Source organism: Heteronotia binoei, chromosome 4, assembly GCF_032191835.1.
Source record: "Heteronotia binoei isolate CCM8104 ecotype False Entrance Well chromosome 4, APGP_CSIRO_Hbin_v1, whole genome shotgun sequence".
Lineage (NCBI taxonomy): Eukaryota > Metazoa > Chordata > Lepidosauria > Squamata > Gekkonidae > Heteronotia > Heteronotia binoei.
The window spans coordinates 152,664,597-152,689,856 of NC_083226.1; the positions used below are offsets into that span (position 1 = coordinate 152,664,597).

At 45.8% G+C, this 25,260-nt stretch overlaps 2 protein-coding genes across 3 annotated transcripts in view; one reads left to right on the plus strand and one right to left on the minus strand.

The window, feature by feature from the left end:
- HMGCS1 (3-hydroxy-3-methylglutaryl-CoA synthase 1) overlaps positions 1-11,362 on the plus strand; it is a 45,193-nt gene extending 33,831 nt beyond the window's left edge. For both annotated transcript variants that reach the window (XM_060236033.1, XM_060236032.1), the window contains exons 8-11: positions 1,657-1,782; positions 2,329-2,492; positions 3,180-3,341; positions 9,447-11,362. In XM_060236033.1, coding sequence (XP_060092016.1) covers positions 1,657-1,782; positions 2,329-2,492; positions 3,180-3,272 — 383 coding nt within the window. In that variant the 3' untranslated portion in view covers positions 3,273-3,341; positions 9,447-11,362. The remainder of the gene's footprint in view (positions 1-1,656; positions 1,783-2,328; positions 2,493-3,179; positions 3,342-9,446) is intronic.
- Positions 11,363-12,785: 1,423 nt separating this feature from the next.
- On the minus strand, positions 12,786-24,392 carry NIM1K (NIM1 serine/threonine protein kinase). Its single transcript, XM_060236027.1, has 3 exons — positions 23,809-24,392; positions 15,049-15,317; positions 12,786-13,672 (listed from the first exon to the last, which is right to left on the minus strand). Exons 1-3 carry the CDS (start codon positions 24,083-24,085, stop codon positions 12,923-12,925), a joined length of 1,296 nt encoding a protein of 431 aa, XP_060092010.1. The 5' UTR covers positions 24,086-24,392; the 3' UTR covers positions 12,786-12,922.
- Between the last annotated feature and the right edge of the window lie 868 nt (positions 24,393-25,260).

Here is a 25,260-nt window from a genome sequence, read left to right on the forward strand (position 1 = left end):
CCAAACCATTCGAGCCGATGGCTAAGTGTCCTTCCCACCTCCTGGCATGGAAGACGGCCTTCCTTGTGGCAATCACCTCGGCAAGGCGGGTCGGGGAATTGGCCGCACTCAGGTGCGACTCTCCCTACTTGGTGTTTTCGGCTGAGGGGGTCACCCTGCGCCCAGACATCACTTTCCTGCCTAAGGTGGTGTCGCCGTTTCACCTCAATTCTGAGATCCATTTACCTGTCTATTTTCCCTCTCCGGCTAATGACTCTGAGCGGTTGCTGCATGCTCTGGACGTCAAGAGGGCGCTCTCTTTCTACCTGCATCGCACCGCACCCTCCAGGAAGGACGCCAGATTGTTTGTCTCCTACGCTGCGTCCTCCTTGGGGCAGCGTATTTCGTCACAGCGATTGTCCAAGTGGATCACGGGAGCTATTTGCTTGTGCTATCTTCTTCAGAAGCAACTGCTGCCGGGACCGCTCCGTGCCCATTCGACAAGGGCTGTTGCGACGTCGGAGGCGTTTATGAAGGGAGTTCCCCTACAGGACATCTGTGGGGCAGCCACATGGTCCTCGGCACACACCTTCGTGACGCACTATGCCCTGGACCTGCGGCGCAGACAAGCCTCCTCGGTGGGCCGCGCAGTGTTGCAGTCCGTTTCCTTGTGATGGACCGGCGTACCCTCCACCAGGTAGGCCTGAGCTTGCTAATCTCCCACAAGTGTGATGCACAGAGACCACGAAGAAGATAAACAGGTTTCCTACCTGTAACTGATGATCTTCGAGTGGTCATCTGTGCAGTCACACTACCCGCCCGCCTTCCCCGCTGCAGCCGGTCCCTCCATGGGGCTAACGCGGCGGTCAGAAGGAACTTGCGGGATGTCCGCGCCCGTCCCAGTGAGCATGCGCGGTGGGGCCTCTGGGCATGCGCACTGGGTCGGGGGCGCGGAAATCCACAGCTTTGAAGTTTACCGATCGAGGTCGGCGCTGGCGCCTACTCCCACAAGTGTGACTGCACAGATGACCACTCGAAGATCATCAGTTACAGGTAGGAAACCTGTTTTTCCCTGACTGCTCCCATTCATGCTGTGAGCTGCCCTGAGCCTACTGTGGGATAGGGCAGGATATAAGTGCAACTAAATAAATAAAAGCTTATCTTTTCTTTGCTGCCTTCTCCTTCAGAGCCATCAACCCAGTCTACCTTTATTCCCCACCATCAGTTTTCCCTCCTTCCTTACTTCTGGTGGAGTCTGGTAAAGTTGCAGACTGCCAGCTGCTGTGCCGGCCAGTTGTATGCTGGGGAACCCTATGGAACTGGTGCAGCCACCTCACTTTCACTTGTATTCCTCTCTCCAAATTATCCTCCCCTTTCCCTGTTACCTTCTCTCTTCTCACCCAACAACAAACCCTTTTTATCTGTCCCCCATCTTGAACTATGTTTATTATTCTATTTGCTATATTTACATTGTAAAGTCACATTGTGCCTCTCTCTACACAACATGGAGATTACATCATTCTCTTCTATTTGATCTTCACAACAATCCTGTTAGGTGATAGGTTAGGCAGAGTTTCCAGAACTATTTTTCAATGTCCAGTTGCAGTGCTATTCTTTACAAAATACTGAATAACTTTTCTATTAAACACGATAGATAATTGCTACTTTGTTTTGCAGGTTCTTCCTTGGATAAAATAACTGCAAGCCTGTCTGATCTGAAAGCAAGACTTGACTCAAGGAAGTGTATCGCACCAGAAGTGTTTGCAGAAAACATGATGCTCCGGCAGGAGACTCATCACCTAGGTGAGTGGGAAATGCAGGGAAGAATTTGTGTTTTGGGATTAAGTACAGTAAACATGTAGCATAAATTCAGAGACAACATTAAACATGTGCCAATGATAAAGGGGATGTTGCCACTCATTTCCCTTTTTAAAAAATGAGGCCCCGCTAGTTTATGAGGTCTAGTTTCTCAGGAAAGATGAACCGCCTATCTAGCATTGAGAGAACTCAAGTCTGGGTCCAGGAAGAAGAGCAACCATATCTGATGCCAGATAAGACTTGTGTAAGACAGAGCGGGGGCATTATAGTCGTCTTAACTTTTGAAGTCTACCGCAGAGTGATTTTGCATAGTGCTTAAGCATCTCTGAACATGTGCCACTGCTGAAATGGGAAGCACAAGTGCATTGTGCTTCCTGTATCTGAAACCTGTCTCTCTGCTGCGAACAGAAAGGAGCCAGAAACTTTTAAATAATTCTGACTCTCGCCAGATGGACTGCAGGCAGAGTCTACAGCTGTGCTGACCCCAGGGATAAACTGTTTCAGGATTTTTGTGTGTCTTGTTTTCAATAGCCAACTATACTCCGCAATGTTCTGTGGATGATCTCTGTGAGGGAACATGGTACTTGGTACAAGTGGATGAAAAACACAGAAGAACATACGCTCGCCGCCCCTTTCTGGGTGATGGGCCATTGGAAGCAGGAGTTGAAGTTGTTCATCTGGGCCTTGCTCATGAGGCAAGTCTAATCCTCTTTTTTTAAATTCCACGATTATGTAACAGAGCTGAGAATAGAAAAATTAGGAGCAGGTTTACTGTCTTCCCCTCCCTCCCTCAACTACAGTTAATGACTGTGTCATCACTGACTTTGACTGTACTGTAGTTAGGGCTAACTGGTTTGAAAATACTAACAGGGAGGATTTCTGTCAACTAGCTAGGCAGCTGAGCTAGTGTGGTTTAGTACAATAAAAGCTTTATTTGCCACTTGAACTGTCTGGCACATTTGATTAACTGGTAACCCTCATTCCCTATGAATACCAGATAACAAAGCTTTTTCTGTAATCAGAGCCCAGGAAGGCCAGGGTTCAGATCCTCAATCTTGGGCCTTAGCACATCTCAGCCTGATCTAAATAACAAGGTTGTAGTGAGCATAACATGGAAGACAACCATGTATACTGTGCATCTCATGAGGTCATGCTGCTATTCTCAGCCAAATCCACACGTCTATATAATCTGTCCAACCCTGAACATTTTCTGATGCTTGATTGGCATTGTCTCCATTGTTAATGCACTGTAGATTCCAATAGAAGGTTGTCTGGAATTTTCCCTTGTTGCCTACTTGTGCAAGAAAACCCTAAGTAAAATAACTGGCAGTTCTGCTTGAAATTGTTCTAATCTGTGGCTTCTTTTTTAATTCCCCCTTTAGCATATCCCAAGCCCTGCCAAGAAGGTGCCAAGGATTCCTGGGAAAACAGACTCTGAAGTCGTTGCTGTTTCCCTTTCTAATGGGGAGCATTAAGATACCTCTGTGAGGTGGGAGTTGGAAAACAAAAGATTAAGGAGGGGTGGGGAGCGTACAAGGGATTAACTGTTGATCTTCTTCGTGGTCTCTGTGCAGTCCCACACATGGGTTTTCCTGTCAGGACGAACCCTACCTCGGAGATTTTAAATAGCTAGCCTAGGCGTTATTTTTGGCGCGCACTCCCTCCCGCTCTGGGGAGCAGGCATCCACTGCGCATGCCTGTAGCGCGAGGGAGGCGCCCAACCCACTCAGTTTCTTTCCAACCGCCGCCCGGGATAGTCCTACCTCGTTGCGCTCCTCACTTACCTCAGATATCTAGCCTTCGTTTTCCTCAAGTTTCCTCTTCTTTCATCCTTCGCTATTTCTTCATATTCTTATCTTCAAAAAAAAAAAAAAAAAAAAAAAAAAAGATTTAGATAAATATCTTCCCCGCTTTTTCCTCAGACCTCCCTTCCCCCACCCCCACCCCCCCCCCCGGGCGTATGGAAGGAAGGGACAGTAAAATAACTTTCAAAAGGTGCTCGCGCTGTAGGGCGAAAATCCCTACATCGGACGGGCATTCGCTTTGCTTGTTCTGTTTGGGAGAATCCCATAAAGTGGACGCCTGTGCGCACTGCCTTCAATTTTGCAAACAGGCGCGAAAAAACAGAGCCGCTAGACTCAGAAGCCACTTAATGGAGTCTGTGCTCCAGCCTGATATGTCGCAATCTTCGTCAGCAAGTAAGTCGCCTCCCCTACTGACTCCCCAAGGGGACGGCGCAAGGTCGGCAGCTTCAGTGGCCATTGCTCCCAGCAAGCATAAGTCCGGCGATGCCGCGAAAGCCGGCGACGGCGCGAGAACGTCAGAACAAACGGCCGCGGCGACTAAACCAAAGGGCGGGAAGCACACTAAGAAACATAAGCATTCCGACCCGAAGGGCCAGAAGGATTCGAGAAAACCGTCCGATCCGAAGGCTCCGCGGAAACCGACAGACCCGAAGGACCCGAAGATTCCGAAGGACTCGAGAAAATCCTCCGAACAACAGAATGAGCCTGAGACGCAATGCGAGCCTTCCACTCCCGGATCCGACACCCAGGAAGTGACCACCCCGGCTACGGAGTCGCCGCACCAGCAGACGGAAGAAGTTATTCCCATTCCGTCCCGATCCCCTTCCCCGCATGGATCCATGCTAGACCCTGCGCTGGAGCCGATTCGAGACCCGCAACAGTGGACTCGACACCACATCAATCCTAGATCGTTCCGCGATATGTCGAATCCCATCCAGCACAAACATGATGCTTACAGGTACTTCGATGCGCATCGGTTCCCAGCCAGGTCTCCCAGCATGGAGAGATATAGGTACCATCATGCGCGTTTCCCGGAGAGATCCCCTAGTAGAGGGAGGGACCGCCATCGCTACAACCCGAGATCTCGGTCCCCATCCATGTCCCCGAGGCGACGCCATTATGCTTCAAGGTCTCCTTCCATCGAATCCCATGCATGCTGCGGATACCATCATTCTCGGTACCGAACCGATTATCACATGAACCCATCCAAGGAAGCGACTCCTGTCCAACGGAGCAAGCAACCACCGAGACAGCCGTCTCCGACTCCTTCCACTTCGACTTCTAAACCTAGGGGTGCGATTCCAGTGGAACCCAAAAGCACGACTCCAACCAGGCCGGACCTACCTGAACCCGAACCTGACTCTGATGCTGAATCCGAAGCTCAATCATCGGATTCGATACAGTCCATGTCCCCTGGGTCCCCTGCTTCAGATATCGCCAAGCCCGCGGATTTGTCACCTTCCGAAGGGGCAAAGACATACCTGGACTTGATTGCCAATATGGCCTCTGCACTTAACGTAACTCTGACTTCGGATGCACCCAAGGTGACAGACGTGGTACACGACCTGGTGCACTCAGATTTACCTGCTGGTTCCTTTCTGCCGATGCTGCCGGTACACCTAGAAGCCATCAAAGAAGCTTGGGACAACCCAGCCTCCATTCCCCCGACTTCAAAACGAATCGAATCCCTTTATAGGATCCAAGCACCGGATTCGAAATTTTTATTTAGCCATCCAGCACCGAATTCTCTGATAGTGCATTCATCTTCTAAAACTAAACAGACCCGCCACCCGGTACCCCCTGAGAAGGAAGGCAGGAAGTTAGATACTCTTGGAAGGAAAATGTATTCAATCTCGACGGCAACTGCCAAGATCAACAATTACCTAGCATACTTCGCCGCGTATTCCCACAATATCTCCTCCCAACTGAATACGCTAGTCTCTGCCCTGCCTGAGCCCTCCCAGAAACAAGCCTGCAAGCTACTTCAGGAGCTCAACAGGATTTCAAAGCAACAGATAAACACCATCCGTCACTCTGTGGGGTGCACTTCCAAGGCGATGGCCGCCTCCATTGCCCTAAGGCGACATGCTTGGCTTCGATCCTCTTCGTTGCAGCCTGATCTAAAATTCAAGATAGAAGACCTTCCCTTCGATGGCCAAGGTCTCTTTAATGCCACAACGGACGATATACTGTCCACCGTGGATGACAGCCGCAAACGAGCGAAAAGATTGGGGGTAGCCCAACAGCAACAACAACAACAGAGCTATAAGCCCAGATCATGGAAACCAACCCCCTTCAAACGTTCCAGATCCCCTCGACAATCTGAATACTGGAAACGTAAAGCTCCTCCTCCAAAGCAATCCTTTAACCAGAGACAGCAGAGACCACAACCACCTAAAAAGGCTGCATCTTCATCGAAGCAGTCTCTTTGACTTTCTACCTCTACCACTTCAGCACGTCTCCAGGCTTCTTCCATTTCTCGACAATTGGCAACAAATAACCACAGACAAATGGGTTCTGAACATTATTTTGAGGGGCTACTCCATAGAGTTCCAAGCACCACCAAAAAGACATCATTTTGTTTCCACTCCCCCATCACCTTCCCTTCAGGAAGAAATAGACACCTTAACAGCCAAAGCGGCTATAGAGCCTGTCCCAGTCCAGTATCATCGGACAGGTTTTTATTCCAGGTACTTTCTAGTCCCGAAAAGGGATGGGGGACAGCGCCCGATTCTGGATCTAAGAGCCCTAAACAAATTCATCCGCCACAGAAAATTCAGAATGATCACCTTACAATCGATTCTGCCATTAATCCCCAGAAACTCCTGGATGGCACTGGTAGATTTACAGGACGCATACTTCCACCTGACAATACACCAATGCCACAGGAAGTTTCTGCGTTTCGCCGTTGGCAACAACCACTACCAGTTCCGAGCTCTGCCCTTCGGACTTTCCACGGCACCACGGACATTCACAAAATGTATGGCGGTTATTGCAGCGTACCTCAGGCAACGCGGCGTTGCAACCTACCCATACATAGACGATTGGCTCCTTGTGGGAGCTTCAAGGACACAGTTGATGAAGGACATTTCCATCACACTTGCGCTCCTAGCAAACCTGGGCCTCCAGGTCAATCATCAAAAGTCACACCTTACCCCAACTCAAGACATTCAGTTTATTGGGGCTCGTTTGTGCACCACGGACCACAAGGCGTATCTTCCTGTGGACAGGATATCCTCCATTCAGACGCTGGCCACACAAATAATGCAACAACCCAAACAAGCGGCCTTCAACATTCAGCGCATGTTAGGACTTATGGCAGCCACAACGGCAGTTCTGACACACGCAAGACTACGCATGCGAACCCTACAAATCTGGTTCGTCCGCGCGTTTCGACCCCAACACCAATCTCAAGGAACGGTCCTCACTGTTCCGAGCCACATCCTCCCTTCGCTCGAATGGTGGACAGTTCGAGCTCACCTGCTTGCGGGAATGCCCTTTTTACGGCCAAGTCCATCAGCAGTGGTTACAACAGACGCCTCGAGATGGGGCTGGGGAGCTCATCTCGACGTACTCACGGTCCAGGGGCAATGGACACCGTACGAACAGTCGCTCCACATCAATTGCTTAGAGCTTCTAGCTGTTCACAGAGCGTTAAAATCGTTCCTTCCATCTCTTCAAGGCCTACACGTACAGATCGCCTCAGACAATGTGGCGACGGTTTTTTATATAAACCGGCAAGGAGGGACAGCATCCACCCGCCTTTGCAAAAGAGCAATGCACCTGTGGCATTGGAGTATTGCCCATCAGATTCACCTCACTGCGGTACATCTTCCTGGCATACAGAATGTTCAAGCGGACAGACTGAGCAGATATTCCATCAACGACCACGAGTGGTTACTCCACCGGTCATACCTTCTGCCAGTATTCCGGAAATTCGGAACTCCGTCAATAGATGCGTTTGCTGCACCAGACAATGCACAGTGTGCGATCTTTTTTATGAGAGGTCCGCCCTCACAACAGTCTGCAGGGGATGCCTTCATACAGACGTGGACCGGTCCACTACACTTCCTCTTCCCTCCCTTTCCGTTAATAACACGGTGCATACAGAAAATTCAACTGGACAACACAGATTGCATTCTCGTGACGCCATGGTGGCCACGTCAGCCATGGTTCACAACCCTTCTCCTCCTGTCAGAAAGCACTTACCATCACTTCCCTCTGGCACACAACCTCCTGTCCCAACAGAACGGCAGGGTTCTGCACCACGACCCGAACAGACTTCGCCTGACGGCCTGGAGGATATGTTCTCAGACTTTCCTGAAGGAGTAAGACACGTTCTCCTTAATGCAAGGAAACCGTCAACAAGGAAGTCATATTCCATGAAATGGAAAAGGTTTTCCATCTACGCTACCAAGCATAATTTCAGACCCTCCTCGGCTTCCATGCCTCAAATCTTAGCATATACACTGCATTTGTCAGAAAAGGGCCTTACGTACTCCTCTCTGAAGGTGCACCTGGCAGCAATCTCAGCTTTTCACCCGCATGTACAGGGTCGAACTGTCTTCTCACACCCTGCTGCGAAATCCTTCTTAAAGGGAATCTTACATTTGCACCCACCACTACGGCAAATGTATCCTAGCTGGAGTTTGTCACTAGTGCTTAGCCAACTAGTAAAACCACCTTTTGAACCTATGGCTACGATACCACTTCACCTCCTCTCATGGAAAACGGCTCTTTTAGTTGCACTCACCTCTGCTAAAAGAGCAAGTGATCTCTGCGCGTTCAGAGCGGACTCGCCTTACACCATGTTTCACCATGATAAGGTGGTGTTACGGCCAGATCCCGCTTTCTTACCGAAGGTGGTCTCCGCATTCCATCTGCATAGAACCACTACCTTACCTGCCTTTTTCCAACGGCCTACGGATAAGGGCCAAGAAGCTCTACACTGTCTAGACGTGAGAAGAGCACTCGCCTACTATATAGATCGAACTGCATCGTTCCGCACAGACTCCAGACTTTTCGTGGCCTACGGCCGCCGTCATAAGGGAAAAAAGATATCTACGCAGAGACTATCAAAGTGGTTGGTTGCTGCTATAGAGCTGTGCTACAAGCTCGCGAAGCAACCAGTTCCATCTGCCATAAGAGCTCATTCTACAAGAGCTTTGTCAACGTCATCTGCCCTTGCCAGGGGTGTATCCATGGAGGACATTTGCGCTGCTGCCGCTTGGTCTTCCTCCTCGACCTTCGCCACGCACTACGCTTTGGACGTTCGTGCTAGGCGGGATGCATCCTTTGGACAGGCAGTTCTTCGCTCCATCTTTGACTAAGAAGCTGGTCCGGGCTTGGTGAGTAGTTACTTACCTTATAGCCTATAATGTGCTGCCTATGTTGCACTAACCTTTGCACTATTTTTTCCTCCAACTCTAGTGCCAGCACCCACCGCCTTGCAGATCAGCTTATCAGTCACCCATGTGTGGGACTGCACAGAGACCACGAAGAAGATAAACAGGTTACTCACCTGTAATTGATGATCTTCGAGTGGTCATCTGTGCAGTCACACACGCCCGCCCAGCCGTCCCCGCTGCTGGCTACTTGTCTTATATATCCGCGCTCCTATTATGTCAGCGGCGGGGAAAGAAACTGAGTGGGTTGGGCGCCTCCCTCGCGCTACAGGCATGCGCAGTGGATGCCTGCTCCCCAGAGCGGGAGGGAGTGCGCGCCAAAAATAACGCCTAGGCTAGCTATTTAAAATCTCCGAGGTAGGGTTCGTCCTGACAGGAAAACCCATGTGTGTGACTGCACAGATGACCACTCGAAGATCATCAATTACAGGTGAGTAACCTGTTTTTACTCATATTCTGCTGTACAGTACTGCTTAGTTGGAGCATGAAAAAAAAATTAATCTTGAGGCTCTGTTCTTAATGATGCAGTTTGCTGACACATACTGTTTCATAACACTAAAAAAAATTAGCAAGGTTCTTAGAAAAAAAATGACCAACGGCTGTTTCTGAGGAGGATTGGTTTTAAGAAATATGGGTCAGGAATAGGTACTTTTAATTTTGGCTCAGGAAAAAGAAAAAACGCACCAGTTGTGCTTCTCCTGTCTCGTTTTTAATAAATCTCTGCAAATTTTGTAAAATACACCTCCAAGGAGGAACCAAGACTTTTAAAAAGCCATTGCTGAGGAAAAATTAATGTGACCTAAAGCCATTTGTGAGACTTTTTATGAAATCTTAAATGTTAGGGGCGTGTGTGCCTTAACAGCATAAGCACCCAGTCTCTTAAATGCAAGCGTTGTTCCGCTCTCTCCAAACAGCCCGTGGTTTTGAAGAGGAGAGGGTGCAACTGGCTTGTTTTTCAAGGTGCTGTTAATTGGAGAAACCTTTCCCAATTGCCATTATTGGCACAACCCTTACCAGAAAGCTGCGACGTAACTGATTTTTTAAAATTTGGTTTCCAACTGTGTGCCCTCATCCTAGAAACTCCCTTATCTTCTGCACCATATTTATTTGCTGTGCTGGCAAAGCAAAAGAATACACACACACACCCCTGGAGCAAACAGTTCCTTTTCCCCAAGAACTGCTCATGGCAGGATATTGAAACAGCGATGCTCTCTTGCCTCTTAGGAGGAACTGGCAAGTTGGCAAACTCTGAACTTCTTCACATGTAATCTTTTATAAAGGTTACTCAAGAGCTTGCTTTGTAAACTTGACTTTCAGATAGTACAAAAAGTTTGTCAAAACTCACAGCCCAAGAACAGTTCTTGTTTGTCTTGGAACTTATTGCTCCTTTAGCCTGTCCTATGTATGTGGTTGGATCCTATTACAATAGCTGTGGTTCTGAACTTCTGTACATAGCTTCATGTTTCAAACTCCCTATTTAAAACTTCTTAGGCCTCTGCAGGAGCACCGGGAGACGGCATTCCCTTGTGACCTCTACAACTTGCGACCCTTCAAACTGAAGGCAGCCCACCAGTTATGTATATAGTGAGGGACTTGATGAACCTCAGTTAGCTACATGCAATGCAAAAAGAGGCCTTTGTAGAGCCCTTGCTAGGGCTGCCTTTAGCAGTGTGATCTCATAAGGTGATCAGAAGTTGCGTAGAACCTTGTTTTCTACAGTGATTCTCTTGTTGGACTTTGAGTTCTGTCAGAGGAAGTGCTTGGTCATTGGAATTTGAATATCATTCAAGGAACAAGTGTGGTACACAGAAGCTCCCTGGGGTTGACCAGCAAGCAAGTTGGGGTCAGCATGGATGAACACTGGACCTAAAGGAGAGGGAAACTCCTGGCTTGTAAAATACATTGCATTTAAGCTTACTCCATTTTCTCCAGTTTTTATTTTGCTGCGAAATTCATCCAAAAGAGCTTTGGCTAAAAAAAAAAGGCTTACAGAGTTAGTACATCTCGTGCTACGTTACAAGAGGCAGGGTTTGGGTGTAATGTAGTGTCTTGGTTGTTTCTTTTTTTAAAAGCCTGTCACTGACTAAAATGGTATACTGGACATCTGTACAGCGTGTTTAGATGAAATGTTTTGACTTAACATGACTTGATGAAAGCGGTCTGAAGTGCTGTGGCTAAAGCATGGCAAGGGTACAAGCTGGGGCGGGGCGGGGTTGCTCTCACGTCACCTGACGTGATTTGAGTCCATTGCAGGCAATGGACAAGGCCAAGAACCACAGCACAAAAATTAATCTTTATAAACCTCACAAAACTATGAGGCAGACGCCTTGTAAAATAAACTTTGAGCTATTTGAATGACCTGTGTGATTGCCCATGTTTTGTTTCTGGATCCCATATGAGCTGGACCGTCAGGACCCCAAGTCAAGGCGCATCTTATACTTTCTTTTGGTGTTCGTTACGTAATACATGGCTCTTTTAAATGTGAGAAGGAAGGGGAACAATTGTTGATCTCTATATTTTGGTTTAAACGTATGTTCTTTTTCCATTAAGCTGTACAGCCAATTCATAATTACGACTGCTTCCCCATTTTCCTGTAAGAACATCTGACTTTAATTGGTATTGAGCAGTTTCATGCCAGCGAGGGACCATCTTGCTAAGTATTGCCTTCTGAGTGACGGGTTTTTCCAGGGCCTTAAGTGTAAGAAAGCTCTTTCCTGCAGCTTGAGTACTGTGCCCAGGGCTTAAACTGTATGCATTCTGCATGCAAAGCAGCAGCTCCAGTGGATTCATGGCACAATCAATGGATAGTAAAAGATTTTTAAATAGCTGGATTAGGGGGTTTTTTCTTCTACCAAAAGCTACTTGAAGATGCTTATCTCTTTCATGAACTTAATCCTTAAAACTCTACCTGAACTACTCTAAGAAGGAGAAAATTTAGCATTATATATGGACTTGTTAGTGGTTCCCAACCTTTTGAAGTGGGACTAGCTTTTAAACGACATGTGCTCCTCCCACATATAAAACTGAGGAATGTCCCATTAGTTATCAGGCTGAACGAGTATATATTCTATTTTTCATGTGTATTATTTATATACAGTATTAATGAGGAACAAGCTATATGTTCCGGTAATTTTGGCATATGATGCAGAGTCAAACTCAAATTGGCCACATCTGCTGGTTCCCCTGGTCCTCCTACATCCAGGCTTCGGGCCTGACATTTAAGAGAACTGTGCTACATGTTTGGGTCCCAAATGACAACTTGAGAATCACTGCTTTGATCAGCTAGGTGCCAGCAGTAGCCACACATCTATTCCTGTAGCAGATGTGACACCAGGAATTAGTTTTTATCTTTTTTTTTTCGTGCAAGCTGAAGCACTGAAGAAAACTCTAGAATTCCAACCAGACTCTGGTAGACTACTGAAAGTGAACTGATGTACTATGACACGTAGCTGCTCTGCAGTAACTCTTGTTACTTACAACTCGGACATTTCCTCCAATGATTCTGGCAATCCCTGGTTCAGTTGGGAAAAGGGGTGAGTGGCATAAGGAAAACAAGCTAAACCTTAAATAACCCAGAAGAAACCAAACCTAAAGACACCTAACCCAAATAAGTAAGCTCCCTGAAATGCACACAACTGTTTTCCAATTGAGTCTGCTTTCTCAGTACTTGCACATGGAGTTTACTGGGATTTGTTCCTTAAATATTGGTGTTTGGTTGTTACTGTAGCCTCTTCCCAGAACTCAAGGAACTTAATTTAGGGTTGACACAAATAAGACATTTTTAATTCATAAGGCATCTTTTTTACTTCATTTCAAATTTACAAAAAAAAAACCCTCCCCCCCCCCCCCAAAAAAAAAGTAGGACCAAAGAAAGGACTCCAGAAAGTGTGCTGAATGCCAGGCTGGCTCTGGGGTTTATAAAATCAAACAGAGTTTTGATGAATGCCTGAGGCCCCGACACGTAATAGGACCTTTCCTTATCTCTGGGTCTCTGGGCTCGGGTACTGTAATAATAGGGACAGTCTCCATAGCCCTTTTCTTCTGTACTCGGTGCAAAATAATCCTGTAGATCCCCGTGATTGCACTATGAGAGTCTCTCCCGCGGTTATTCCGAATGTGCTCTTCCGTGATTCCCAGCTTGTGCAGGACGTTTTTCACCTCTGCTTCTTCCTCTCGGAGCACTCCGCTCTCTGCCAAGTACTGTGGGTCTAGTCTAAACGGCTCCAAGGGCCTTGGATGTTGTACACCCCTCATCCATTCACTGTTCATAATATGCTCAATGGAATAGCGTTCCGGTGCAACAGGATGAAGAATCCCCCGGATCAGCTTCCGGCAAGGTTCTGACAGGAATGGTGGAAAGACGTATGTTCCCTCAAGAATGCACTTTTTCAGTTTGGCCACAGTGTCTGCTCGGAAGGGCATTGTGCCAGTTGTCATAAAATACAGAAGGATTCCTAGAGCCCAGATATCCACATAAACACCCATGTAGCTTTGATCCCTGAAGAGCTCGGGGGCAGCATAAGGCGGGGAGCCGCAGAAAGTGTCTAGCATTTCCCCCTTTTTGCTCACAGTGCTGAATCCAAAATCTCCCACTTTCACACAAGTGTTACTGGTGTAAAACACGTTTTCGGCTTTGAGGTCCCGGTGGATGATGTTGTTCTCATGCTGCAGAGCAAATAAAATGAAATGTCATGGGCACTGGAACAGAAAGCAATGCATTTTTTTTTCCTTTCTATAGTGCCTGTACCCTTAAGCCTTTACAGAAGAAGATCTCTCTCTCTCTCTCTCTCTCTCTCTCTCTCTCTCGGCTTGGCTTCGTGAACGAAGATTTAAGAAGGGTGCAATAGTAGATGCTGATACTGGATTTATATCCTGCCCTTCACTCTGAGTTTCCTTTGCCTTCCTCCCTCACAACAGACACCCTGGGAGGTAGGTGGGGCTGAGAGAGCTCTCAGAAGCTGCCCTTTCAAGGACAGAGCAATGGCTGGCCCAAGGTCATTCCAGCAGCTGCAAGTGGAGGGGTGGGGAATCAAATCCCGTGCTCCCAGATAAGAGTCTGTGCACGTAACCGCTACACCAAACTGGCTCTCAGAGAAGAGAGAACCAACTTTCCCTCTACCTACATCCAGGTGGACAGACCATGTTGATCTGAAGCAATAGGACAAAGTAGGAGTCCTGTAGCACTTTTAAGACCAACAAAGTTTTATTCAGAATGTAAGCTTTTGTATGGCACTGCCCACCAGCTATATGTAGCTCTGCTCACTGTACCCCATTCCATTGTCTGATAAAGTATGCATGCATACAAAAGCTTACATTCTGAATACAACTTTGTTTGTCTTAAAGGTGCTATTGGACTTCTACTTTTTTCTCCCTCTACCTATACCCACATGCTGCTTTTCAGCAGTGCCTTTTCTGAACCACTCTAACTACTGAATTTTTAGATATATCTACGATCAGGACCATATTTTATCAGGAAAGTGGAGGAGAGACAAAGGTAAATAGCAGCTAAAAGCCCTGAAGGACCAATGTTCCACAAATTTGTCTCAAGCCTTTTAAAAAGCTGACAAAGGCAGCTGTGAAAATAGCAGGCCATGCTGTTCCAGGTCAGCTTGCTGCCCTTCTGTGGGCAATTTTTTAAAAAAAGAAATTTTAAAAATGCAGTTGTGCTGCAAAAGTCGTCCATAGTTGTCCTCACATTGCTAGGCTTAGAACGATCTTGTAACAGTCCTTATGTTACTTCTCACGTTACAAGTGGAGGATATGTAGCAAGGCAACAAGTGGTTTCCAGAAGCAAGTAGCCTTTAGGCACTTTCTTTTGGATCTAAATGCTGCAGAACCCTGGCTTCAATTACTCAAAATTGACCCCAGTGGGTCAATTTTGCAGTGGGAAGCCAGACTATTGTCACCCCTCCACACATACAGTCGGAGCAGGGAAAGCTACACTTATGAATCAGCCTTGCATTCCCTTATTTCAAAGCCAAGAGAAAACACAAGGAAACATGGAGGGGAGGGGGATTCATTGGCCTCTGGAACATCCTTACCATGTGTTTCACAGCAGATGCGACCTGAGAGAAGATAAGCTTGCTGTCTAATTCAGGCAACTTCCCTTCTGTTGTGATCTTAGCAAAGAGTTCTCCACCACTGGCATATTCCATCACCAGATGTACTTTAGTCAAAGTCTCCATCACCTCATAAAGCCGGATGATGTTTGGGTGGTGCAGCTTCTCCATGCTTGAAATCTCACGGGACAGCAATCGCTGAGTCTTCGGGTCTAATTTTGTCTTGTCCAGAATTTTGATAGCTACTTTTTCTGGAAAGTTAACAAGTGGGATTTTTTTGTGTGTGTTATTATTAAAGTACAACAGATCTCATACTTCAAAAATACACATCTCAAACTTAAAAAGGCACCATAGACATTGCTCTGCCAAGTTCAGCACTGGCTATTCAGAGTGATAGCACCTGAAATGATGGCAAGTGGAGATGCTGGAGCTTAAACCTGGGACCTTGGGTAGGTAAAATGTGCTCTACCACTGAGCTACAGATTTCCCCATCTCTTTTTTCACTGTAAGCTTTTAGAGAAAGAATAGAAAAAGAAGTGTTGAATTTAAGACTTATTGAAGTGACAAAAGGGCTGATAAGTCCTTTACCCCAAAGTGGTGTATATTCTTACACTTTGTTCTCTTAGTATACAATCAGTATACCGCTTCTCAACTGATGGCGAAGTTGGTGTGTGCCCAGATATAGTCCAAGTTGCTGTGGTAGCCATTAGCTCATATGGGTCTTAGAGAGGATTAGACAAATACTGATGGAACCACCAAGCCAAGATGTCTAAAAGGGGCCTCCATACTCACAGATACTATACCTGTTACTACTAGGGCAAAACAGGATAAGACTTTGGTGTTCATGGCCAGGTCCTGAGCTTCAGAGGGGGCATCAGGTTGACCACTAAGGGAAACAGGATGTTGGACCTGACCCAGCAGGGCTCCTCTTCATGGCTCTAAAGGTGATAGGCGGAACCATACTTTGATGGCTGCATGACTTTGACTAGGTACCCAACTCTGGGCCACCAGTTATTTGCTGAAACGTCAACATTTCTCAACTTTTTGCAGTCGGAGCATTTTTATTATCTCAGTTTCTATTTTATATAAATGTAGTAAACTGTACCAAAGAAGCAAACTGAATTTGTCATGAAGGCACAGCAGCTTGAATCAGCTAGGGAGTATCTCCATAAGGCCAAAATTCCCAGTTTCAATTTCATAGATACAGTACCTTTTTATAAATACATTAAGCATGCCAATTGCTGTGATGTACTGAAGCTTGAGCTAACAGTGGAGTTTATTTGTGAACGAACTGGTCTGAGTGACAGAGAATGCTCTTATTCTCTTATTTTGGAATATTATACATTTGGCAAGCACCAAATTTCAGAGACTTGAAAAGTGCCAGTGTTGCTGGTATCAAAACCATGCTGTCCTGTTATGCAAAGCCCCCTTTAAGCTTTGGTATCACTTCATAATTCATAGGAACAATGTTGAGAGGCACACACCTGAGTAAAAAATCAAACACTGCTGTGTTTGAACTAATTTAGAAAAGTGGTTATCCTTATAACATGGGTTGAGACTCAGAGGTGGGTCACAAAAGCCCTTTTGCTTTGCTGTGAAACCTTATTCAGCTGCTATTGTTTCTATGAAGCCTTTTGGAAGTGCCTCCTGCCTAAAGCAGGATTGCCAACTCTAGGATGGAAAATACCTGGAATTTCAGGAGAGCAGCCTGACTGAGGTGAGAGGGGTTTGAGGAGGGACAGTCCATCCTCCAAAACAGCAATTTTTTTCTGGGTGAACTGGTCTCTGTTCTAATTCTGGGAGATCTGCAGGCCCCACCTGGAGGTTGGCAACCTTATGAGAGGAAAAGTGTCATGCCTTCTGTCTTTGAATGCTTATATGCTAAGAACAACAGCAAGATCATGAGACCAGCAGTAGAGAGGACTTCTCCACGGCTCTGGCCCCTGGCTTGTCCTTCATTGTGATTCACTTCCCACTGTGGGCTTGTATTTTCAGTCCCCAGCTCTTTTGATCTGTGTTACTGGCATAAATGTGAGGTCATAACACTGCCCCCCCCTTCCTGTCACATGACTGTTACGGAACTTCCTGCTACTTGTTTGCAATTTAGAAGTCCCCATACTCAGTGGATCACAGAATCATAGAGTTGGAAGGGACCTCCAGGGTCATCTAGTCCAACCCCCTGAACAATGCAGGAAACTCACAAATACCTCCCCCTAAATTCACAGGATCTTCCCTGCTGTCAGATAGCCATCTAGCCTCTGTTTAAAAACCTCCAAGGAAGGACAGTCCACCACCTCCTGAGGAAGCCAGTTCCACTGAGAAACCGCTCTAATGGTCAGGAAGTTCTTCCTAATGTTGAGCCAGAAACTCTTTTGATTTAATTTCAACCCATCCTGGGTCTGGAAAGGCTGAAGACCACTGATTTAGAATGTACTTCCATAGCTGGTGGCCTTTAAAATCCCCCTCAGCTACATGAACACAGATCCCATGCAGGTGAGAGAACATCTTTATTATTTCAAACCAAAAAACATAGTGAAGTTACAAGACAAACTAATTTATTCATTGAAACGAAATAATTTACATATACAAAATGGGCCAAATGTCATTTTCTCCTTATTTTCCTATACAGTTGATAATAACAAGTTATTCTACTTCTGTTTCACTGAATGAATTCTTTATGTCTTGTTTTTACAAAGGAAAATATGGGGCATACCATTGCCAGAGTGAGTTTTTGGGAAGTGCATCTGAAGAACCAAGTCAAACTGAGGTGAGGAGAGTTTTATTTCAAGGAGGACTACTAGAAAAATTCATGGAAGGCAGGTCCATCAATGCCAGGATGATTAAAGGGAATCCTCATATTCAGAGCCAGCAAATCTCTGGATACCAGTGCTAGGAGGCAACATCAGGAGATAGCCTTGGCCTCTGTCCCCTGTTTGTTGACACGCCAGGGCAATCGGTACTGTATGATACAGCATGCTAGACTAAATGGACCACTGGTCTGATTTAGCAGGGTTCTTCTTATATCCTTATGGAAACACAAAGCCCTAGCAAAAGAAATCAAAATGATAAAATTGCAAGATTGAGAGATTTTAATGTTTCAGTAAGTAGATTCTAAGTTGGAGCTACTGTTCCCTGTCTACTCAAGAAAAGCCTTTTACTCAAAGAAGGGATCTTTCAATGAATGGGAAGAAATCTTTAGATCTCTCTCAAGACCCCTGCTGAATTAGCCCAAAGGTCTATCTGGTCCAGCATCCTGTTTCCCTTGTTGGTCATTTTGATGCCCTCTGAAAGGGTGACAAGATGGACACAAATTCAAAAGCACAGTATTCAGAAGCATTCTATCTCTGAGCACAGAGGCCACAATAAATCATCTAAGCTAGCAGCTGCTAGGTCCTATCCTCCATTAATTTGACTAATCTTAATGTCATCTAAGTGAATAGCTATCATCAGGGCTTTTTTTGTAGCAGGAACTCCTTTGCATATTAGGCCACAAACCCCGATATAGCCAATCCTCCTAGAGCTTACAGTAGGCCCTGTACTAAGAGCCCTGGAGGACTGGCTACATCAGGGACATGTGGCCTAATATGAAAAGGAGTTCCTGCTACAAAAAAAGCCCCTGGCTATCATGACATAATCTGGCAGTGAATTCTATAAGGTGACACACACACATCAGAGGATTCTCACAGAAAGAACTGTTTCCCCTTCTTGCTTTTTGAAGGCAAGAGACAAACAGATGTGGTTTGCCATTGCCTACCTCTTCGTATCAGCTCTGGGCTTCCTTGGTGGTCTCCCATCCAAGTACTAATGAGGGCTGAACTTGCTTAGCTTCTGAGATCTGATGAGACTAGGCTAGCCTGGGCCATCCAGGGCAGGACAAGGTGGTGATACAAAAGGTGGGAGGAAACATAAAGTCCTGTAAGGTCAGATAAAACTAAACCAGTAACAAACTGACATCAGATTTTAAGTTCTAAAATTCCCTTCCCCTTCTTTTTTCCAAGTCCCGTCCCTTTGCATTTGTTCCACTGATCGGAAAAATTCAGCCCAAAAGGTTGCTTTAACCTTGCCTGTGATGTCAGGCGAACAGTCTAATCATTGCTTCTGATGCAATGAGTGGTTCAGAACTGCCAGAGGAGGAGGAGGAGACTACAACTTGGGAATGTTCAGTCTGGAGAACAGGAGATTGAGGAGAAACCTGATGACTCACTTGAAGTATCTGAAGGGCTGTCACTTGGAGGAGGGAAGATGGATGGATGGATGGATGGATGGATGGATGGATGGATGGATGGATGGATTTATACCCTTCACTCATTCTCAGAATGGCTTACAATGTCCTTCTCTTCCTCTCCCCACCCTGTGAGGTAGGTGAGGCTGACAGAGCTCTTTGAGAACTGCTCTTGAGAGGAACAGCTCTGAGAGAACTGTAACTACGTAAGGTCACCCAGCAACTGCATGTGGGGGAGCGGGGAATCAAGCCCAGTTCTCCCAGATCAGAGTCCATGCTCTTAACCACTACACCAAACTGGGTTTCAAATTTGTATCACATGAAAGAGGAACTAGTTTTAAGGGTGTACTTCACACTTCACTGCATGTCCCTGGGCACACAGAAATGGGGCATGGAAAGAAAATGCAGGTATGCACAGAAGTTGTCACACTGGCCAAATGACTGGTCAAATCTAAGCCCATCTGGGAAGGGGCGGGATAGAAATGTGAAGTAATAAACAAACAAATATTATCTGCTGCCCACTTATTATATTATTTATTTGACCTCATTCCAAACGATGTCATATTATATTTCAGGAAATCTAATGCCACACTGTGTGACAGCTTGTCTTTTATATGGCACTGTGGAGTTATTTCCTAGCAACTAGTGCATTTCAAACAGGTTGTTTTTTTTTTTAAAGAAAGGTAGATCAAGATCAATAGCTGCAATGGTCTGTCTGTAGCAGTAGAAAAGAGCAATAGCTCTTTCACGCACATTAAATAATGCACTTTCAATCCACTTTTAGTGCACTTTATGTGTTTTACTGTGTGAAATGGCAAAATCCATTTGCAAACGGTTGCTGAAGTGGATTGAAACTACATTATTTAGCATGTATAAAAGCACCCCAAAGAGTCCAGCAGCAGCTTAAAAACTAACAAAACATGTGGCAGGGATGAGCTTTTGTAAGTCACCGCTCACTTTTTCAGATACAGCCGGAATGTGAGTCTAAATAATGGAAATGACTTCAGATGCCAAATGACAATAGGAGGCATGAAGGGATTAGATGTGATATGCAAAGGGGTAGTAGGGTGGAGAAATCAGCACTGATAATGAGACAGGAAACCTAGATCTTGATTCAGTCCAGGTGGATGCATTGTCTTTAGCTTCATTATCGGGGGAAATTCAGCAACAGTTAATGTTGTTACTGTTGTTTTGCTTTATTTCTGCTCTTGTTTTATTTCTGTTGTACATCTTGAAACTGTAAGCTGACCCTGAGGTACCAGAATCAAAGCCAACAATGGTTTTTACACTGAAATATCACCTGACATTCTAGTGGGAAAGTATTTTAGGACTCTGGTAGCCAAAACAATTTATGCAGAAAGCAGCAGGTTCAGTCCCCAGCATCTACAGGTGAAAAGACCTCTGCCTGAAACCCTGATGAGGCACTGCCAACCACATTGGACCTAGATAGACCAAGAACATGATAAAGCAGTTTTGTATGTCCAATTTGAGAGGTACTCTAATAGGGATGCCAGTCTCCAATTGGGACCTGGGGATCCTCCAGAATTACAGCTTATCTGCAGACTATGGAGATGAATTCCCCTGAAGAAAATGGATGCTTTGGAGGGTGGACTCTATGGCACTGTACCCTGCTATCCTCCCCAAGCTCCACCCCCAAATCTCCAGTAGTTTCCAGCCTGAATCTAGCAACTCTACCTTTCTATCCTTTGCTGGTGGCTGAGGGAGGGGGGGAGGACCTGGCAACCTAGATACTGAAAAGGAGTAAAATTATGAGCTAGTACATTTGACAACAGCTTAGCTGAAGGAGAAGTTGTAGGTGTTAAAAGGAGCTCTGTCTTTGTCATCTCTAGCTAAGCATTCTTGCTCAGAAGCTAGATGGGTAGCTGTATTAGTCTGTCTGTAGCACTAGAAATTAGCAAGTGGAGTGAGCAGTGACTCACGAAAGCTCATACCCTGCCACAAATTTTGTTAGTCTTAAAGTGCTACTGGACTCTTGCTCTTTTCTTGCTCAAAATTGAATCCAAAAATGTGTTCACTGAAGCTTGCAGGTATACTTACAGATGGAGACAGGACATACAAAGAGAACTGTCAGTAAAGGATACAGGATTCCCTTTGTTAAATTATGCAGGTGAGAGAATGAGATATGTGAAACTCCCTGAGAAACCAGTTCTGAGCAACAAGCTCAGCCCTGATGAGATTATTAACTGCATTGCATTAGGGCTGCCTCAAAACTGAAGTCTCAGGTCATCAAATGATTTTTATCCTTTTCAGCACCTGGGAGCTAAAAATCTCAACCTTCTTTTACTTATACCCTTTCCCCACAATATTTCCTAGCACCACAAAAAGCCCTTTTCTTCAACTCCTCCATAGTAATAACAGATTAGGGTTGCCAGCCTTCAGGCGGTACCTGAAGATCTCCTGAAATCACATCTCATCTCCAGTCTACAGAAATCAGTTCCCCTGGAGAAAATGGCAGCTTTGGAGGGTGGATTCTATGGCATGATTTCTTTTTGAGGTCCCTGCCCTCCCTAGGCTCTACTCAAAATCTGCAGATATTTCCCAATCCAGACCTGATCTGACGGACTGCACTTTTAAAAAGTTTAGAAGTGCTGTATAAACAGTTGAAGGACTGTGAAGGGTTAATTCTTCACAGAAACAGACAGCCCTGAGTGACAGGCTGCTCCAAGCAATCTGATTGGTTAGCATAAGCTGAGCAGAGACTTTGAACTAAATGCTGAGGAGAGAGTCAGTCAGATTTCTGCCTTGACCGAGTTGAGTACTGAGAGTCTGATTTCAGCCCTAGATGAGAAGAGTTAAATATTGACAGTTTTGGAATTTAACACAGGAGGAGGAGATTGGATTTATATCCAGCCCTCAGAGTAGCTTACAATCTCCTTTCCCTTCCTCTCCCTACAACAGACACCATATGAGGTAGGTGGAGCTGAGAGAGCTCTAACAGAAACTGCTCCTGAGAGGAACAACTCCGCGAGAACTTGTGACTGACTTAAGGTGACATCAGCAGGTGCATGTAGAGGAGTTGGTAATCAAAGCTGGCTCTCCCAGATAAGAATCCACACATTTAACTACTACACCAAACACTTAACCACTACACAAAACTGGGAGAAAGTTGGTAAGGACGAGTGAGTAGGTAGACAGAGGCCCCCATTTGGGCCAAAGAAAGAGGATAGATCTTCTAATGAGAGGAGAATTTCCCTACCCAATCAAACAGGGAGTTAGCTCTGAAGAGTGCAGAGATCCCTGGGCTGATGTGATTAGAAACTGCCTTTGGAGACCTTAAGTATCAGTTAAAAACTCAAGACAAGTACTGGTGCTTTAAGAGAAGGGCTTTGGGTTCTGAAAAGAGTGCACCAGCCTTCTGGAAACCAAAATAATCAGAACACTCAAAGAAAGTGTACTGCAGTGTTTGGGGGAAATGCTGGAACGAAAGCCTCTCAACCCTGTTTGACTCAATCTTCCATTAAATCTCCAACTTCCTCTTTTTCCCCTCTGGTTCCTCCCTATCCCTCAAAGTGTTCTGAGAGCCCTGATTGTTTTCCTGGCTTTCTCTCCAGAACAACAGAGTACAGAGGAGATTGGCAGATAACTGGAAAAGAGGATGGAGTTGGCTTTGTCCATCACACCCTCAAAATGTCTGATTTTGGACTATGACAAGTGCAAACCCATAAAGAATTATGGGAAGGAAGACTGTCTGTACCTGTTTCACACACACACACACACAAATCAATAATAAATCATGGCGGGAGAAATTAGACTCATAGGATGGCTGACTGAGTGGGTCAGAAGTTTTCTTTCTTTTTTGTGTTGGCACTCACTGGTCCTGAGTACCGGCCCCTTGGAGGGGATGTTCTCCCAAGTCTGGAGGGGGAACTGGTGGAAATCAGTGCAACTTTATATGAGTACCAGCACCTTTTATTAAAATGACATGGAAAAGCACTGCATTTCCCAGTGGTGACTTGGATGGGCCAGGCTAGCAGGATCTATTCAGATTTCAGAAGCTCTGTGGGCTCAGCCCTGGTTAGCATTTGGATGGGAGACTTCCAAGAAAGTGCACTTCTGAGCATCTCTTGAAATAAATATGCAGTGCTAAACTAGGGGAAGAGATCTAACAGAGCCTTTTTTTGTAGGAAAAGCCCAGCAGGAACTCATTTGCATATTAGGCTACACCCCCTGATGCCAAGCCAGTTGGAACGGCGTTCCTGTGTGTTTCTGATCAAAAAAAGCCCTGATGTCACCTCTCCCTAAATAACCTTATAGGACAGCAAAAAAAAAAAAGATAACCCGTTTTAAGTCTCCATGCTTGAACTGGTGCATGGCTTGTAATAATCCAGCTCTGGGCATAGCCTCCAGTTCATATCCTGCACTTACGCAGGAGTCAGATTATTAGAGGATGCTTTTACACAATGCTTTCTAGTTCCTGCAGTCACCAATGAATATCTCCATGGCCTCAGTGCACAGCCCCCTGCCCCCAAACACAAGTGTCATAAACTGGTGCAGCCTACCTTTGATGAGAGAATGGATCCCAAGCTTCACCTGAGAGAAATTCCCAGTCCCTATTTCCCCTCTGATACGGTAAAACCCAATCCTCTTCCCTAGAGTTAATTCTTTCACCACCTTCTGATGCTGGGACATATCCTGAGTAAGTTTCTCAAAAGGGGTCAGCCGGCGTTGCTGGCCCTGGTCATCGTTGGCATAGACTTCAGTTTTTGTATAGTCCTCGCCGCTGTCTTCCCGGTGCCATCTAACATATCTCTGGTTCCCTGTACTTCCTGTGGACATAGTCCGGGGGCAATCACATGTCCGCAGGCTTTAACAAGCCCTTCTGGGGGGATTTGCTCAGAGATATTCACCTGGAGAGAACAGAATCCATGGCAGCCCAAGCAGAAGTCGTAGTTTGTCCAAGACATCAAAGTTTAGCGTTCAGTCGCTGTCAGATGAAAATGCAAGACAAGCCATTCATACCCACCTTCAAGGAGCCATTTTGAGTTCATATGGGTCATGGCCTAAAGCATTAATGAAGGCTTTGTAAAAGCAACAGCAGAAAAGCAGAGAGCACATACCCCAGTGAAGCACAAACACAGACGCTCATTTTCAGGTTTCCACAAGCTGCTTCAAATCCCCAGGCTGATCTCACACACACACATGAATGAATGCTCAACTTGCAACGGCTTTGAAGGACATCCAAGATTCTCAAGGTCCTTTGGAACAGTTGGCCACATCAGGCAAGAGTGGAGATGTTCCTCTCCCCTGGAAATCAGGTCCCGGTCTAAGAGCCAAAAGCCAGAATTTCTGTTCTTACATTCTTCAACAGCAGAGAGCTTTTAACTCCCCTTTGGAAATGCTTGAACACACCTCCAAAGCCCAGCTGTACAGAACCTGCCCAAGTTCCTTTTCATTGCCATTGTTAGAATGATGTAAAGAGCTGATGGAGGATGCTAGGAGGAATCTGAAAGAAAAAAAAAATCTAATCTTCAGTATCACGCAAGTCACACGTCAATGAAGGATTAAGTTACTGCAAGGCCACCTTAAACCCTCCTCAGTTTAGATGAGGTTGCTTTAAAGCCTTGAGCCTTCTAGAAATTTTGCTGACTCCAATGCTCACCTGAGAAGAAGCAGCAGCTGCAGAAAATCTGGTTAGAGCCTTTGAATCTTTTGGGAAGCACTCAGTTACAGGCACTCACTGCACTTGCTAACAGCCTAACCTCTCTCCCCTTAGCCAAGGATCAAAAGAGATTTGCAAAACTGTGAACTGACAATATCCCCATTTTGTAACCCAGCTAGCGTCTGCTGGAAAAAACAGCTCCTGAAGGAGGATGGCTCTCTTCTCTCTTTGTGCTGTCTTGCCGTTTACCAAGGACACAGCTGTTGCTTTATGTAACCAATTCAATTGTCATTTTGTTGGCCTGAAGCGTCTCTTTGATGCCTACAGATGCACTGAAGCTTTCAATAGCTCA